The sequence below is a fragment of the Mustela erminea genome, chromosome 10 (genome assembly GCF_009829155.1).
Source record: "Mustela erminea isolate mMusErm1 chromosome 10, mMusErm1.Pri, whole genome shotgun sequence".
NCBI classification, from domain to species: Eukaryota; Metazoa; Chordata; class Mammalia; order Carnivora; family Mustelidae; genus Mustela; species Mustela erminea.
This window is the reverse complement of record NC_045623.1, coordinates 56,512,904-56,531,131: the sequence shown is the minus strand read 5'-3', so window position 1 is coordinate 56,531,131 and position 18,228 is coordinate 56,512,904. Positions and strand designations below refer to the sequence as shown.

At 46.8% G+C, this 18,228-nt stretch overlaps 1 protein-coding gene across 7 annotated transcripts in view; it reads left to right on the top strand.

Moving 5' to 3' along the window:
- Nucleotides 1–4,048: 4,048 nt before the first annotated feature.
- AK4 (adenylate kinase 4) overlaps nt 4,049–18,228 on the top strand; it is a 64,585-nt gene continuing 50,405 nt past the window's right edge. Inside the window, exons 1-2 of one of the 7 annotated variants that reach the window (XM_032303781.1) lie at nt 4,049–4,152; nt 4,971–5,254. In XM_032303781.1, the coding sequence (XP_032159672.1) occupies nt 4,139–4,152; nt 4,971–5,254 (298 nt within the window). In that variant the 5' untranslated portion in view covers nt 4,049–4,138. The other 6 variants (XM_032303780.1, XM_032303782.1, XM_032303783.1 and 3 more) reach the window with 6 other exon arrangements.

Genomic DNA, 18,228 nt, shown 5'->3' with positions numbered 1-18,228 from the left:
TCGTGTCTGGTTTCTATGCCTAACTATGTGGAGGCCGTGAGGAAAAGACGAAGGTGCTATGTTAAAGGAGCCTACAGTCTCCAACAAATAGAACAGAAGTCAGCCTGCAAGGTAGTGGTGAAGAATTGATAGCTGGAAGAACAGTGGGGGAGTGGGGCACTTAATTTTTGAAGTGGGATCAGTATACTATGGTTGGGGTGATGGCATCCTTTAAAAAATCCTGGTGAGTTATATTTTACAGGTATACTTACAAATACATTAGAGTATGTGACATGCATCCTTGATGATGCAAAAGATAATTTCACATGGGACCAAAGATGATTCTAGGTGGCATGTGGATCTGGCTTTAGATACTATTAAACTGAATGTTATAAAAGGGGTGCCTGGGTGGCTCAGTCATTAGGTGTCTGCCTTTGGCTCCAGTCATGATTCCAGGGTCTTGGGGGTAGAGCCCCATATCGGGCTCCCTGCTCAGCAGGAAGCCTGCCTCTTTCTCTCTCACTCCCCCTGCTTGTGTTCTCTCTCTCACTGTGTGTGCCTCTCTCCCCGCCAAATAAAGAAATAAAATCTTAAACAAAAAAAAAAGTATTCCCTTTCTAATTCTATTTTGAGCTATGTGATTACAGATAGAACATTTCATTTAGATGCTATCTGTCTCAAACACCTCTCTATGAGTTGGTAAACACCCTCCCCTCGACCTTTTTAAATAAAGACTAAGTTCAGAAACTCCACAGGCAGACTGTAGAGTCCAGCTAGAACTTGGTAGCCTTGTTTTCTTTTTCTCCTATTTATTTTAGTGTGTCCTTTTACTTATGGTGAGTTGCATTCAGTTTTTTTTAATAAATTATTTAAGCAAACTGAGTTGATACTTAAAGAAACATGATAAGTGGATAAGAACCAAGGTGGTACAAGGTTATGGTAAAACTGTGACAGTAATACGGAAATGACGAATGTTTCCTAAACAGGGGCACTGCAGTCCAGATAGGAGAATTTGATGAAGGGATGTGTAAGTGAGATCAAACGTGGACTGTGGACTTCACATTACCATCCGGTTAAGTTGCAGGGAGGCACCTGGGCTTGATGTCCATGTGCTAGGAGGGGGAGGGAGATTTGCCAACATTAACAGAGCACTTATTACAGGCAGACTACTGTATGTTTTTGAAGCTAGATAGATGAATAAAATAGGGCCCCTTCTCTCAGAGTGAGTTTCCAGTTTGTCTCTAGGGGAGATAAACACAGAGATGTACATTCCTCTGTACACTATGATAAATATTACCAACAGCTTAAAACCCCAGGCAAAGGAAATAGGAAGAAATTGATTGTATGAGTGTATATGTGATAAGAATAGCTGCCATTTGTGGAGTATCTTCCAAGGGCCAGGGGATCTGCTAAATACTTTGTCACATTAGCTCATTTATTCCTTACAGTTAAGGAACTGAGATTGGAGAAGGTAAATAATTGTCCCATGGTTAATAATAGTGATGATGTGCGGGGTGCCTGGGTGGCTCAGTGGGTTAAGCCTCTGCCGATCAAGCCCTGCATCAGGCTCTCTACTCAGCAGGGAGTCTGTTTTCGCCTCTCCCTGGCCTGCCTCCCTGCCTACTTGTGATCTCTCTCTCTCTCTCTCTCTCTCTATCAAATAAATAAGTAAAATATTTAAAGAAAGTAATAGTGATGATGTTCACCACTGAGTACTTAATAAATGTCCAGCACTGTGCTACATCCTATACACACCTTAGCTCATTTAAGACTCCCTACTAGCCTAAGAAATAAATATTATCTCCTTTTTACAGATCAGGAAACCAAGACTCACAGAGATCAGGAGACTTGCAGAGTTAGTGAATGGTGCTGTTGCAATTTAATCCCAGAGGTGTTTGACTCCCAAACCCATTTCTTCCAGTTCTACTGCTTCCAATCAGCTGCCAGATTATAGGAACCTGATTTGGCTGTGCAGGGGGAAGGTTCACGGAGGGCTCGAGCTTCCAGGCTCGACTGGGTTTCTTTATTGAGTTTAGTACGTCACAACTCTTTCTGTTTCATAACATAAGCTCCTAAACTCCTCAAGCACTAAGTCTTATGACGGTGTGAGTGGCTAATGCTGTTCCCTGAAATTATAAGGTGATGTTGACAAATACATTTCAAAAGCAGGTAAAAGAACTGGGTGATAGGGAAGGTGGATAGTTCCTCTAGTTTGTGAGGGCTAGAAACTATTTCCAGTGGGAACTCACAGAATCAATGCTTGATAGAGACAAAGGGACCTTTGGGAGTATTAAATCCAATGTCTGCATTTTAGAACAAGAAGAGGTTAAGGGCCAAAGTTCCCACAGCAGAGAGAGGAGCCGCGAGGCCACACAGCTCCCCATGTCTTAGTGCTCAGTGTGGTAGAGCAGTGGTTTTCAGGGTGTGGAAACCACACCTTCCAAGTGCTGATTTCCAGATTGGCAGCCTCAGCATTAACCCAGGAACTTGTCAGAAATGCCCACCTCAGACCCCCAGATTCAGAAATTGCTGAGGAGGGGCTCAGCAAATCTGTTTTAAACAAGCCCTGGGAGGGATTCTGATGCATGCTGAGGTCTGAGGAGGACTGCAAAGTATCCACTATATATGATACAGTGTATGGAGGGAAAGGAAAGGGAGATTTAAGTCACCCCACACCCCCTGGAGCTCTTCTCTTTCTGTTTGTTCCCAGGTGAAGGGCTGGAAGGGCTCAGTGGAAACAAGCTCCTCATGTCTACATCAGACTCCTGAGACATCTGAGACGAGGGGATGAGCCTATTGAACAAATGCTGGGTGGAGGTTGGGGGCCTCCTGTGCTCTCAGGCAGACGGAGGCTAGGGCTCGTCTGGCTGGCTGTCTATGGAGGCGATGCTGGAGGAGGGGGCTTGGGCTGCCAGAGGCAGAGAGAAAGAAATACTCCGCCAGGCTCTTGCTTACTCAGGCCCTCTTCCACCCCTCAGAGGATGCAGCCAGGACTCTAGAAGAGTCTCTTCTCCAGGCTGTCCCTCCCCATTTGTGGTTCCATTCAAAACCCTGCAATGCATTTCCCCAAAGCTCGGCCTGTAGAAGGAGGGGAGGGGGAAGGTTGCAAAGATGTATGAAAGGCTGAAGATTTTTTTTTTTTTTAAGATTTTATTTACTTATTTGACAGACAGATCACTAGGAGGCAGAGAGGCAGGCAGAGAGGAGGAAGCAGGCTCCCTGCTGAGCAGAGAACCCGATGTGACTGGGGGTTCAATCCCAGGATCCTGGGATCATGACCTGAGCCGAATCCAGAGGCTTTAACCCACTGAGCCACCTAGGTGCCCCAAGGCTGAAGATATTTTATTCTGAAGGGACGATTTTTATCTGAGGTGGGGAAATAATAGAAACTGATGTGCACTGAGGATGGACTAGAGATTTAGGGGCTGGCAGTTACCACACTTTCGCCAGTAGGAAATGGAGGCTGTGAGGAACGGCTGGGTGAGTAGGAACAGATTTAAGAGAATATGGAGTGGGACTGCATGTGGGGCTGGATCCTGGGACTCGGATCATGACCCCGAGCTGAAGGCAGACGCTCAACGGCTAAGCCACCCAGGCGCCACTCTCCCTGCTTGTATTGCCCCTCTCTCTCTCTCTGTCAAATAAATAAATAAAATCTTAGAGAGAGAGAGAGAGACTATAGAGTGGGATACGCAGGGGAGGGGAGGGAAGATAGCACCCTTTGGACTTGGTGAGTTGTAACTGTAGTGCCAACATCCTGGGCCCTGTCTGGGTCCTGAAATCAGCTGGCTCTAAGAACTTGAGCACAGGTGAGTGATCACCCCCTCCTTCCTTCTTCGTTAAGGAGTTTGGGCTTTGGAGTCAGGCCCGTGAGGGTTCAAACCGCCGTCTGAACTGTGTGTTCCACCAGGGCAAGACCGCCTCTTCGGTCTACAGCTATATGCCAAGCGCCTAAAACAGTGTCTGGAACATGGTAGGCGCTCAACAAACATTTGTTGAATGAATGGCGACACGCCAAGCCTCCTTTCCTCATCTGTGAATACTCTATCTGGACCGGTTGTTGCACAAGGAAATCGCCTAGCCCCGAACTTGACGCACAGTAGGCGATCAACAAGTTGTATTTTTCCTTCCCCTCACCAGCAGACAGGGTCCGCAGGCGATGGCAAGAAAAGGGTGTGTGTCCCCGCGCCCCTGCAGCCCCCGCTGGGTGGTGCGGGGCACGTGAGCCCAGAGGGCGGGGTGGGAACGGAGCGGCGGGGAGGGGAGGGGGCGCCGGCCGCCGACTCGCGCCGAGCGGGTCTCCCCGGCTTACGTAAGGCGCGAGTCCCGCGCGGCCGGCTGGGGCTCGGAGTGGGGGCGGGCGGAGGCGGCACCGCCCAGCGGGATCCGGGCTGGAAGCCTCGCGGAGCGCCGCGTCCCAGCCGAGGTGCGTGTTTATTTGATTGCATCGGGTGGAGAGGCGACAGGACTCAGGCTTCCCGCGGCGGGGAGCGCCTCGGCCCAATCTCGGCGGAGGTGGGCGCTGGGCGGTCCGCGCGGGCGGCGGGCGGCGGCGACTCCGGAGGACTGACAGCGCTGGGGAGGGGCCGCGGCGCAGACTCCGCGCTGCCCACGTGCGAGGGCCGGGGCAGGGGCTCAGCCCCCAGGCCGCCCGGTGCGTGGGGCGACGGGGCGCGCGCGTGGAGTCACCGCCCCTCCCGGCTTCCCCCTCGGTGGAGCCTGGCGCTGGGATGCCAGGCCGCCTAGCCCCTTCCTCGAACGCCGCGTGGGGAGCGAAAGAGGAAAGGCTGGAGGTGGCCTGGCTGAGCGGCCCTCTGAGCCCCCGAGGTCGACCCCGCCTGGGGCGGGGACTCGGGACTCCTACGGAATCGCGGCGTGGGGGCGAAGAGGGCGGGGATGGGTAGCGTGGCGCCTTTCTCCGCCTTCGAGCCGGCCCCAGCGCGCGGCTGAAGGGAGGGGTTGTCTTCAAAAGTCACTCCTTCCCCCTGCAGGGGCGCCCGGCGAGTCCCCGCGCGAGCGGAGAGTGTCGGAGGCAGAAGGAGCAGCAGCCGCAACAAAGTTCCCGGGGCTTCTCCGAGGCTGCTGTCCGGGTTGCCTGTTTGCCCGCCCCCTCCCTGCCTGGCGAAGGCAATGGCTTCCAAACTCCTGCGCGCGGTCATCCTTGGGCCGCCTGGCTCGGGCAAAGGCACCGTGTGCCAGAGGATCGCTCAGAGCTTTGGCCTCCAGCATCTCTCCAGCGGCCACTTCTTGCGGGAGAACATCAAAGCGAACACCGGTGAGGGGTGGGGGTGCGGGGGCGAGGGGCGAGGGTGAGCCGTAGCGGGGTCGGGTTAGGTCGGGTCTCCTAGGTCCCCGGGCGCCCTTCCCCCGCCCGCGTGCGGTCGTGCAGGCTCGTACGTGCCTGGGAGCATGCAAACGGTGGCCCACGGCCGTGCGGCTTAACCGCGCCCCTGGAGGAGGCCAAGGCCAGCTGGGAGGAGGGTGGGAGGTGCTCGGGGCTCCTCCCGTCTTGGGGAAAAGCCGGTAACCACTCAGACAGCCGAAAAACCCGAGCTTCCCGCTCGCCTTGCCTCTTTAAGGCAAAGCTCTGTGTGCCCACACCTTCCCCGCGCCCCCGGGGAACTGGCGCGCCCCCTGCTCTGGCCGCCCACCTGTGGGAGTCGGGTCGCGCTGCGCGCTGGGGAACCTGTGGCGTTGCGGGTCTCGCAGCCGCGCGCTATTCCTGCCCCTCCGCGCCGCCCCGGGCCTCCGGACAGAGCCCTGGTGGCTTTGCAAGGCCTGTCTGTCCGCGGACGCCTTCTAAGGTAAACTCTCACCACGAACTCCCCCTCCTTCCCCAGCCGGGGCCTGGCGGTTGGGAGACTACGTAGTAGGAGGCTCGATCTGATAAATTACCTTTTAAATCCTGCTTCCCTGGAAATGGCTTCTTGAGAAAGTCTCCCTTGGCTGGCGTCAAGGGAGGATTTGGGGATGCAGATCGCCTGATCCTTTCGTCTTTCTGTAGGGCCCTTCACCCCTCTCCTTCCACCCCACGTCCACCCCAGTTCCTGACGAACTGGCATTAAAAGGCGCGAGGTGGCAGCGCGCTAGTGCGTAACCCTTCCGGGATGCATGTGCTCATAATTAGCAACTTCTTTACGAAAACTTGTTAACCGCAGACGGGGTGCTGAACCTTCGCTGCTGTCCTTGGAGGTGACCAGGGTGGTTATTGCCCATCGGTGGGCTAATTATCCAGAGATCTTCATTACAGAAGCACATATTAGTTTGAAGAGGTGGGCGGAGGACTGTGCTGGAAAACGGCATAGAAGCTAGAAATTAAGAAACATCTCCAAGGCAGAGTTTATTCATTATCTCTTAAGCTATTGCAAAAAGCAAGCTTTTATTTTGATTCTCAGAAAGACTGGGCGTCCTGTCCCTCCCCTCCCCAGCCTCTAACGGTGTAGAGTTTTGTGTACCTGGTCGTAGCTTGAATTTTTTCTCACCTCGGATGGGTCTATTTTAATTTTAATACCACCTTTAGCTGCATTTTATTCTTTTTGTTTTGGAATGCAGTTTGGGGGAAGAGCAGTGTGAGCGGGAAGGCTGGCTCTCAGCCGGAGGGTTTTGTGATTGGCTCCGGCTTCTCTGTGGTAGGGAGCCAGAGGCAAGGTGAGGGGAGGAAACGATGCAATGGCTTTGAGCCCATTCCTTAACATTTTTTATACCTGCCTTGGGAACTGGTTTCCTTCTGGCATGAAGGACTGCACCTTGTCCATCCCAGACTGGATTAGTGGTGCCCTTCCCATTTTTAAAGAGAATGTGATGGGAAGTAGCTTACTTCTGAACTTTCTTAGAGGTTTTTGAAGGCTTTCCAGATGTTTTCCCTTATTCTCACTTAAAAAAAAATTTTTTTTAAACTTGCCTTGTTTTTTTGGATTTTAGTTTCTGTTCCCTTTCACATGCCTTCATATTTCCCAATTTCTCTCTGCTGTAAGACTGTGACTGTTTAGATTTTGTTTTTCTCTTGGGAGCTAAGTAGTTTTTGCATAAACCAATTTAAAAAACCGCTTTATCTGCTAAAGAGAAGAAAAACGGAGGGCAACAATTTCTTTTCAAAGTGGCGTGTGTTTGGTGGACTTGGAGGGTGTTCTCAGATTATTTTTCTCACAGAAGGTTGGTTCTAAGAGCCTTCAGGCTCAGTGCCTGGTAAATAAAACATTCCACAGTTTATTTTTCCGTTACCTGCTGTTAGCTTTTAGCTAATTTTCTGGTAGAGAAATACAATAGCCCCTCTCTAGATGCCCCTTTATTAGAGTTGAAGGTTTGAAGGAGCACATGAAGCACAACAAAACCCCAGGAAATAAAATGTTGGTGGGAATTTGAGTTGGAAAGTATCTCAGGCCATCTACTCCAACCTTGCTTCCAGCATACTCCTGTCCACACAGCCTTCCTGCAGCCACTGCCTTCTGAAAAGCTGCTCATCCAGGGAAGGAAGGGCTACTCACCGCATCTAGAAGTCTTCCCTTATCTGCCCTGACAGAATTCATTTCTTTACCCTGCACCTAGCTTGATGATGCTGTCACATGCCCTGTGGCAAAAGTCTGTCTGATTCATCCTGTAGATACTTAAACCAACCATCTGTTATGTGTGGGACAGTGTTCAAGGTACTGAGGGCTGTAGCGGTATTTAAGATAATCCTGTGCCCCTTGTCCCTTGTACCTTCACTATGTTCAGTTCCCATTAAAAGAGACTTCGAGGTCAGGGATATGGATGGCGAAGTACCTGGTGCCTAAAGAGAGTTCAGCAAGTCTGTGTTGAAGGTGTAGGAAAGTCAGATACCCTCCAGTAATTGAGTCCATTCTGTTTAATTAGCCTTGACTTACGGTAAAAGTTTGTGTTTACTGTGGATCTGAGATTAGCCCAAGATAGTTGTCACTCATTGGCTCTGCCTCATCTGCCTGGAGCAGTACTACTGAGACTTAATCAAAGACTTCATTTTATTTGAAGGGTGTTGACCCGGATGCCTGGATGGCTCCGTCAGTTAAGTGTCTGCCTTCGGCTCAGGTCACGATCCCAGGGTCCGGGGATCAAGCCCCACATCGGGCTCCCTGCCCAAGAGGGAGTCTGCTGCTCCCTCTCATTTTCCCTCCATGTGTGTGCTTGCAGGCGCTCTCTTTCTCAAATAAAATCTTTAAAAAGAAAAAGTGAAGACCCACACCCAAATCTTTGGTTCTCTTTGGTTTTCTTTAGTACTTTGCAGGTGTAAATAGAAGGGATAGTTTTCATAGATTGCCAGGAGGGGGATCCTACACTGTGTCACAAGGAATGTTAGCTTTTCGGTGTATGCGCGTACGTGTGTATAAGCATGTGCATGTACACATGACTGACACTTAGTAGTAAGTCCTAGTAAAACTCCTTATCTCTTCTGTTGAGCGATGGTGATGGAAGCCTCCCTCTGAAAGGATGTGAGAATCCTGCTTTAGGGGTTGGACAAATACTGGCATTTAAAAAAAAATCACATTATTCTGTACTGGATCTACTCTCTCAAGTGCAGGAAAATTGGCAGATTTCCATTTGGAAGCATCCTGGACTTGATTGGGAGAAACAATGTTCAAGAACAAACCTGTTTCTGCTCTTAATATTAACTGCCGCTCTTGCTGGGGTTTGCAGATGGGACCAGCATTTCAAATTAGACTATGGCCTGAGCCTCTTTTCTTTGAAAAGATGACCTAGTTCAGAGGGCTCAGGTTTTTGTTTTGGGTTTTTGTTTTTTTTTTATTTGTTAAGTATAAATGTGTCTTTTCTTACGTAAGAGTGAAAACTTCCAAGCGTTGAAAGATAGAAAGGTTGTATTCAAGAGACTTGACAGAGTTGAACAAGGTATCTAAAATAACTTCAAATAGTTAACCTTTGTGTGGATCGTAGAGTGTCTTGGCGTATTACAGGATTTCTAGAATATTCTCTGTTCATTTTTTTTTTAAGGTTGGTATAGCCCAGGTCAAGGCATTGAGGGAGCAGAAGGCTAACTGAAGACAAAGCACTTGCTGGCACCTAGACACCCCCTCCCAACCTGGGTGGGACAAGTGTGACATTCTTCCAGGAATTTCCCAACTGTCTTAATACCTTGCTAGAGGGAAAACAACCTTCACTTGACAACGGCTAGGCTTCTGGGGTCTTGTAGGTATCTTATGGAGGTCCGTCCTCTTTAGCATATGAAAGTTCTTTTAAAACCCAACTCCGGAGAGTATAAAATCCTGGTGCAATAGCTCTTTGTGCCCAGGGCTCCTGTCCTGCCCTCATGCTTTAATAAACAAATGACCCCTTTGCACCAAAGGCATCTCAAGAATTCTTCAAGAATTCTTGGTGGTTGGTTCGAACCTCACCTGTATTCCAAAACCATATCAAAGGGTCTGACCACTTAGGGGCGTCTCTTGTTTCTACAGGTCCGCTCTACAACTTACTTTTTTCTGGCTTCTTTGAGGGTTTTTATGGGTGTTGGAAGAGAACTATTTGTAACTTTTTTTTTTTTTAAGATTTTATTTATTTGAGAGAGAGCATAAGCAGGGAGGGAGGCAGAGGGAAAAGCAGACTCCCTGCTGAGCAGGAAGCCGGATGTGCTGTCCCCTGAGGGTACATTTGCGTTGGCCACGTGCTCAGCCGAATATGAGCATTCTTCCAGTGTGGTCATTTCTTTTTTTTTTTTTTTTTCTTTTAAGATTATTTGTTTGAGAGAGAGTGAGTGCGTGCACCCACCACAGGTACTGGTGTGAGCACAAACGGGAGGGGGCAGAGGGAGAGACAGAAGCAGACTCCCTGCTGAGCAGGGAGTCCTCTGCAGGGCTCAGTCCCAGCACCCTGGGATCATGACCTGAGCTGAAGGCAGACACTTAACTGACTGAGCCACCCAGGTGCTGCCAGTGTGATCATTGTTTAAATGACCTATATTGGAGTCCTGCCTTGTAGAAAATTTGGAAAGTGTGAATTGGATTGGATTTTAGGGCACTGAAAAGTTACTCAAGGTTTTGAATAGGGTACTGACACGAATGGATTTACTTTCTAAAAGTTGACATTTGGGATGCTGTGTGAAATGACTCCTGTTAAACAGGAGTGGTACCAATAAGACCAGTATAGACTAGAAGAGTGGACCATGGCTTGGGTTGGGCAGTAGTGGTGAAGGCAGAAATGAAGGACTTTAGGAAGTGTATGAAAGCCAAGCTGACTGGACAGAGTGAGTTGCTTGGGAGGGGTGATGGAGAGAAAGCAGCCCACAATCAGCCCTAGGATTTTGGCCTGAGCACCTTGGGTGAATGTACCTTTAGGGTTGGACTGGAGCATGCCTAACCAGTCTGGTGTGAAACATTTGAGTGACTTGCTGTTTAGTATGCTCTTATGAACACCACTGTATGTGATTCATTGGGCAAATATACCTTCTGTGACACAGGTTACTAGAAGTAAAATAACTGGACCAGAGTAGTTTTTAAACTGTAGAAGAAGAAGGGAATTTCAAGCTTAGCTTATGAATACCCAGTCAAGGTCTTGGTATAAAAGTTGATAAGATTTGTTCATGCACCACTTTGCTTACCAAATATTCCGTGTAAATACAGATACAGATATGTATACATTGGTAGACATGTATTTAAACTCTTTTGTATGTTTTTGTGTTTTTTTAAAAAAGATTTATCCCATCTTTTATTTTTCAAGAAAGTAACACGTGCAGATGGCAAAATTTTCTTAAGGACTTACTTATTTATTTGAGGAGTGCGCGCGCGCGCACACACACACAACTGGATGGAGTGGGGAGGAGTAGAGGGGTAGGGAGAAAATCCTCAAGTAGACTCCTTGCTGACCATTGAGCCCAACATGGGGCAGGATCCCAGGACCCTGAGATTATTACCTGAGCTGAGATCAAGGGTAGGATGTTTAACAGACTGAGCTATCCAAGGCCCTGAGGGTAAAATTCTCAATTAATACACTAGGAATGGTGTGGAAAGTCTCTTTCCCCTCCTTGACCCCTCCTTCCCCAGTTACTCTCTATAGGGATAGCTACTAGTTACTTTTCTTGGATATTCATCCAGAGAATTTGCATATATACATACAGTATGTATAGGCAGAGCAGAAGCCTCTTTTTTTAAAAGGTACAAATTTGGGGCACCTGGGTGGCTCAGTGGGTTTATCTTCTGCCTTAGCTCAGGTCATGATCTCAGGGTGCTGGGATTAAGCCCTGCATTGGGCTCTCTGCTGGGTGGGGAAGCTGTGCGCTGTGCACCCCCCCCCACCCGCCGCAGCCTGCCTCTCTGCCTGCTTGTGATCTCCGTCAAATAAATAAAAATCTTAAAAAAAAAAAATTAAAAGGTACAGATTTATACTTTGTTTTTCAGGTCTTTGTTTAAACTTAGCAGTATAGATTAGATATTGGTTTCTACTAGCAGATTATCAGTTTACCTCATTCGTTTCGAAAAATGGCCACATGCTCTTATTGTATAGCTGTACTGTAGTTCTTCGAACCAGCCATTCTCAGACATTTTATTTTTTTTAATTTTATTTATTTTTTTAATTATTTTTTAAAAAGTTATTTATTTATTTATTTGTCAGAGAGAGAGAGCGTGCACGTGAGCGCACGTGAGAGAGCGAGCACAGGCAGACAGAGAGGCAGGCAGAGGCAGAGGGAGAAGCAGGCTCCCTGCCGAGCAAGGAGCCCGATGTGGGACTTGATCCTCGGACGCTGGGATCATGACCTGAGCCGAAGGCAGCCACCCAACCAACTGAGCTACCCAGGCCTCCCCATTCTCAGACATTTTAGTCCCACATTTAAAACTCATTGAGAACTCTGTAGAGTCTTAGATGCAGATTTCTAGATGCTAACTGTATTAGAAGTTACAAAACTGAGAAAGCTAAAAATTACTATGGATTCATTAAAAGTAATAATAAACCCATATTAACATGTTTCTACAAAAAATAACTTTTCCAAAACAAAATCTGAGAAGGGTAATGTTTTTTTCACATATGCATAAATCTCTTCAGTGACTGGCTTTGTCATTTTTTTTTTTTTAAGCTTTAGTTTGAGAGAGAGAGGGAGTGTGTGCAAGCATGTGCTCACGTACAAGGGAGAGGGAGACAATGTCAGGCAGACTCTTGGTTGAGTGTGAGCCCTGCATAGGGTTGGATCTCACAACCCTGAGATCATGGCCTAAGCCGAAACCAACGCTCAACTCACTGAGCCACCCAGCTGTTCTGAAAGCTGGATTTTTATAAATTCAGTTTGTATGCTGCATTGTTTTGGTTAAAGTACTAAAACAATATTTGGCTTTACACAGATGTGTAGTTAGACTTTGAAAAAGGGAACTCACCCCTGAAGGGGTGTTTGTGGACCCTTGGTGTCCTTGGACCACACTTGGAGAACTGCTGATTTAACTAGTCTTCTGTTGATAGAATTTAGGGTATCTACAGTCTTTTGGTATACAAAGCATGCTTCTCCGAACATCCTAAAAAATAGGTCTTTTCAACAAATGTGTAAGTGCCAAGCACTGTTGGCTTGTGGGATATGAAGTCAGACAAGGTCTGTGTCCTTTTTTTTTTTTTTTAAATGATTTTATTTATTTATTTGACAGAGGGAACAGAAGCAGGGGGAATGGGAGAGGGAGAAGCAGGCTTCCCGCTGACCAGGGAGCCCGATGTGGGGCTCAATCCCAGGACCTTGGGATTGTGATCTGAGCTGAAGGCAGATGCTTAATGACTGAGCCACCCAGGTTCCCCAAGACAGGGTCTATTTCCTGAAGGAGCTTCTAAGTTGATAGGCAGAGGCAGGCAAACTAGGAGAAAGGAATGGAGGCTGAAAAGATGTGCATGTGTAGGTCCTGTAGCACATGGGGAAGTGTGACCCACCCAGCACTGAGGAGGCCATGGGATTAGGGAATGCTTTCTAGATATGACTGCTGAGCTGAGTTTTGACAGATGAGTTCCGCTACCAGGTCAAAAGATAGGATGGTCATTGCCACCACATAGCTGCACACTTTCTAGAGCTTTCTTGTGGCCCACAAGAGAGCATTGCTTCTGTGTCTTGATCACATCTTTTATGTTACCATTTTGGTCTTTATTCACCTCTTTACTGTCAAATGAAAGGGTAATTATACCTGCTCTGTATTACGTTTTCCAGCTTTCATTACTTGGGCTTGCCTTTGAGATGCACACATACAGCCACATCATAGTTTATGAAGCTTTTAAACTACTGGTTCAGATTCCTCGAACTCAAGTGGCTGCACCTGATCGTGAACCTAGTAGATTGGGTACCAGACTATTAGCTGCACATCCACCTGTTCCAACGGACATAACGAATTGCCTCGTCCCTTGAAATCTACTGAGTAAATTGTGAAATGGTATTATATTAGGCTAGTGTGCTCTTTAACACTCTTGTGTGTAATCCATGTTGTGAGAAGATTTAGGGACTTGGAAATTGGCTTTTCTTAGTATTTTTTTATGATGGGTTGGATGGCTCGATCATGTATCGTGTTTCAGCAAACTAGTTTTTTTTTTTTTTTAAAGATTTTATTTATTTATTTGACAGAGAGAGATCACAAGTAGGCAGAGGCAGGCAGAGAGAGAGAGAGAGGAGGAAGCAGGCTCCCTGCTGAGCGGAGAGCCTGATGCGGGACTCGATTCCGGGACCCCGAGATCGTGACCTGAGCCGAAGGCAGCGGCCCAGCCCACTGAGCCACCCAGGTGCCCCAGCAAACTAGTTTTTTAAAGCATGAGCAGGTAGTAGAGGCTTTGAATTACTCTGTGCTCCCCCTACCTGCCTCACTTTAGTGTTTAGTTCTCGGGTTAGCCTTTAAGACATGGTATGAAAGGTCTCACTTGTCCAGTTTCACAAAGTGCAGTTAGATGGCTGATGTTATATTTTAACAGTCTGATCTCCAAGTTCCAAGACTTCTTGTACTGGTTAAATGACAGGCCTGGCAGCAAATATCCCCTTATTTAGCCAGAAAGGCTGATAGTATTGAAATAATGCAAAGTCACTCCTGCTCATCAAATTCCCCAAAGGCTAGAAATCATTTATTTTCTGTTCTTCAGCACTTTCTTACTGACCAGCCGCCTGTGACTTTGGCACTTTGTAGTTCTTGTGACTTGGTCATTGTAACTGACATTTGCTGTGGGGGTCGGGGAGGTCGAGCGTGTGCTAGGCCCTGCGCTGGCTAATGTATGAATATTGTCCTCTAGTTCACGCACACATCTACAGAGCAGTTGTTAACGCCCGTCATGTTACAAGTGAAGAAATGGCCTCAGAGAGGTCGCCGCACTTGCCTTAGGTCAAATAGCTAGTTAAATAGAGAAGCTGGTATTCAAACTTGGGACTCCCTAGGTAGGGTTAAACTGCCCATTAGGTCATGCAGGGACTCCAATACCTAGTGAAATATCCCCTTCCTGCCTTACAAACAGCACGGGGTGGGGGGGTGCGTACTACAGCTCATGTCCACAAGGACACTGAGCTTCAGAAGGCTCTTCAAGGCTAGGCAAGAGGTACATGGTTTGTTGTTGTTCTGTTCCTAAAACATTTTTATTTAAATCTAAATAAGGAAACCCTGACTTCCTCCCTACCCCCAAAAAGAGCTCCGAATGTTCTAAAATAGAAACTTGACGTAATTGTGAGGAGGTAGAAGTTGCCTTTCATTCTAATTGTTAAGACTTCTAGCATAATACCTGAACCCGCTCTTCCGTTAGTCATTTGGCAGATGCTTCTGTGCCTGCAATAGATAGGAGGAGGATGCAGAAGTACCCTTGAGGCACTTACTCGGGTTCAAGTTCTAGGTTTCACATGATGTTCCTGTGAGTCACGGTGGGATGTGTGTGTGGGTGAAGTGTTGAGGTCATGGACAAGGTGGGGAGGGCATTGTTCAGGGGTGCCTTTCTCCTGGAATGCCTTTCACACTTCCCTAATCTCTCAATTTTCAGTCTCATTGCTTCCGTGAAGATTTTCCACAGCTGTTGCAGCTACACATCGTTTTCTTCCTGAAATTTCTGTTAGACGCATCTGTACGTCTAATATGGCATTCCTAACCACCTCCCTGGCAGGTGGTCTGTTCTGTAACATCAGTTACAGTCTCTCAGCACCGGAATCGCAAACTTCTTCCTGTCAGTTCAGTTCAGCAAATGTTGCGATAGCCTATTAAGGCAGGAGGGGAGATGTGCTATAAACAAGGGAAAAATAATGAGGGTAACCCTGTGTATGTTATGCTTTATATCCTATATACTTTTACCACAAAAATATGGTAGTGCAGTGATGGAGGGTGATTGGGAAAACCACTTCAGCCTGTGATGTGAGGTCGGAGAAGGCCTCTCTGAGGAAGTGATGTTTAAGCTGAGCCCTGAGAAAGGGTAGGAGCCAGGTGTGTGAAGATTTGGGGGCAGACGGGACGGCGTGTGGTGAGACTTCATATAGGAGTGAGCTTTTTCCATGGAGGAAAAGAGACAGGTGTTTCTGGAGTGCTGTGAGTCAGCAGAAGGTAGAAGGGAGGCTGTGAGGATTGGCATAGAGGCTTGAGGGATGATTGGGGGAGTTTGGCCTTCCACGGCTAGTGGATGAGAAGTGGCTGGGGTTTTGTTGTTACTGCTAACTAGTTTTTAATGTCTTAACAGCTTTACTGAGAGATAACTTGAATATAGGAGCATTTATCCTTATAAAGCATAAAAACCTAAAGCATAAGTGTCCTTAGAGAATCCTGCAACCATCATCACATCACTGCTGTGTAATTGGAGAACATTTTCATTACCCCAGAAAGAAACCCTGTGTCCATTAGTAGTCGATCCCCATTTTCCCCTCCCTCCAGCCCCTGGTAATCACTAATTGACTTTCCCTTTGTATGGATTTGCCTACTCTGGATATTTCTTGTAAATGGACTCATACAAGATGTGACTTTGTATCTCGCTTCTTTCACTGAGCATGTTTTCAAGGTTCAACTTTGTTCATCGGTGTAGTTATGTATCAGTATTTCATTCCTTTTTATCCCTAGATAATCTCCTGTCATATGGGCATACCACATTTTGTTTCTTGATTCATTATTTAAAGGACACTTGGGTTGTTAACTGCTATGAACATTAGTATACAAATTTTTGTGTGCATATATGTTTTCATCTCTCCTAGGTGTATGTACACATAGGAGTGGAGTTGCTGAGTCATATGGTAACACCATGTTTAACATCTTGAGGAACTGCCAGCTATTTTCCAAAGCAGCTCAACCATTTTATATTCCCACCGACAATGAATGAGGGTTCCAATGTCTTTACATTCTTGCCAGCACTTGTTAATGTATGTCTTTTTGGTTTTCACCACCCTAGTGAGTGTGAAGTGGTATCTCTCTGTGATTTCAGTTTATATTTCCCTAAGGACTAATGACACTGAACATCTCATTTGCTGTTGACTATCTGTATATCTTCTTTGGAGAATGTCTGTTGCAGATGTGCTCATTTGTTCCTTCATTGTTGGGTTCTTTATATATTCTGGATACTAGGTATATGATTTGTAGATATTTTCTTCTTTTATCTTTTTTTTTTTAACCTTTTTTTTTTTTTTTTAAAGATTTTATTTATTTATTTGACAGGCAGAGATCACAAGTAGGCAGAGAGACAGGCAGAGAGAGAGGAGGAAGCAGGCTCCCCACTGAACAGAGAGCCCAATGCAGGGCTCGATCCCAGGACCCTGAGATCATGACCAGGGCTGAAGGCAGAGGCTTAATCCACTGAGCCACCCAGGCGCCCCCTTTTTTTTAACCTTTCTTGATGTTTTCCTTAGAAACACACAGGTCTTTAAATTTGATGAAGTCCAATTTATCTTTTTTTTTTTTTTCCCTTTGTTGCCTGGGGTTTTTGGTTTCATTGCCTAATCCAAGGTAAAGCCCTTGTTTTAAAATGTGGGACTGACAATCAGATTACCATTTAAATAGATCATCCAGGCTATTTGGAAACTGGATTGGAAGGTTCTAGAGTGAAAGTAGGGAGAACAAACCAAAAAAAACATCCATAAGTTCTTGTTATATCAGTGGATTCCAGTACACTTGTTAATAGGAGTAAAAAGTGGTCTCTACTTTTAAGGAATTCATAAGGTAAAACATACACCCAATTAATTGTTTTATAAGGCAGATTATCCTGAGTGCTATTTAAAAAGAATGAATTTTTTTTTTTAAAGGAACACTGAAGTTACTTGTATAAACTTACTGAGTTCTTTTTGTATCTCCAATGTCTAACATACAGTTAGTGCTTAATAGTTGTTTTATGAACTTCTGGATGACACAACACATCAGTGAAAGCTGAGGGAGAGATTGCATTAGAATTGAGCCTTGAGGGGATGTGGGAAAGGTACTGGCAGGTCGAAAGTGGGAGCAGGATGTTATTGTTGGAGGGATCATCTCTGAGAGGAGGTGATTCAAATTAAGGGTATTTTGACTGAAACCTAGAGGTGGTAGAATTATGTAGGCATGGAAATTAGAATAGTCCTTTGCGGGGCACCTGGGTGGCTCAGTGGGTTAAAGCCTCTGCCTTCAGCTCAGGTCATGATCTCAGGGTCCTGGGACCGAGCCCCTCATCGGGCTCTCTGCCCAGCAGGGAGCCTGCTTCCTCCCTGCCTCTCTGCCTACCTGTGATCTCTGTCTGCCGAACAAATAAATAAAATCTTAAAAAAAAAAAAAAAGAATTGTCCTTTGGGACTTACATGTAATTCCAGATTGAGTTTATAAATAGTAAGGTGCCTGGGACTCAGTGCCTTCCTCAAACTCCTTTAGTGACACGATTGTCATTTCTCGTAGGGAAGTATAGTGTGGGTTGTAGTGGAGAGAAAGTGGAGCATACCTAAGATGGTGGCCAACAGTTTTGATCAGGTATAGGGTAGAAGTAATGGAAACGGGGATTTGGGAGATGCTGAGGTAGTGACAGTAGCACGTAGCACCTAATAGAATTGATTGTGCCTGCGAATGCTGGGAAGGGCAGAGCCAAATGCAGCCCTTCAAAGGGTTGAGCTTCAGCGATGGTCGGGAAAAGTGGCCCCATTTAACGAAGGAGGGCAGTCGGGTGTTGGGGTGATGACAAGTTTAACACACCTGCAGGAAGTTCCAGGTGGAAGTTCTCTAGTGGGTTTTGGCGCAGCAAGAGATAGGCTCCGGCAGTTGGCTGTGAGGCATAGAGGAAATAAGGTTGGGCTTTGGAGTCTGTCATACCTCTGGCTCCATCTCTTCCTGGCTTGGTAAACTTTGGGGAAGTTATTTAACTTGATTTCCTCCTTTGTAT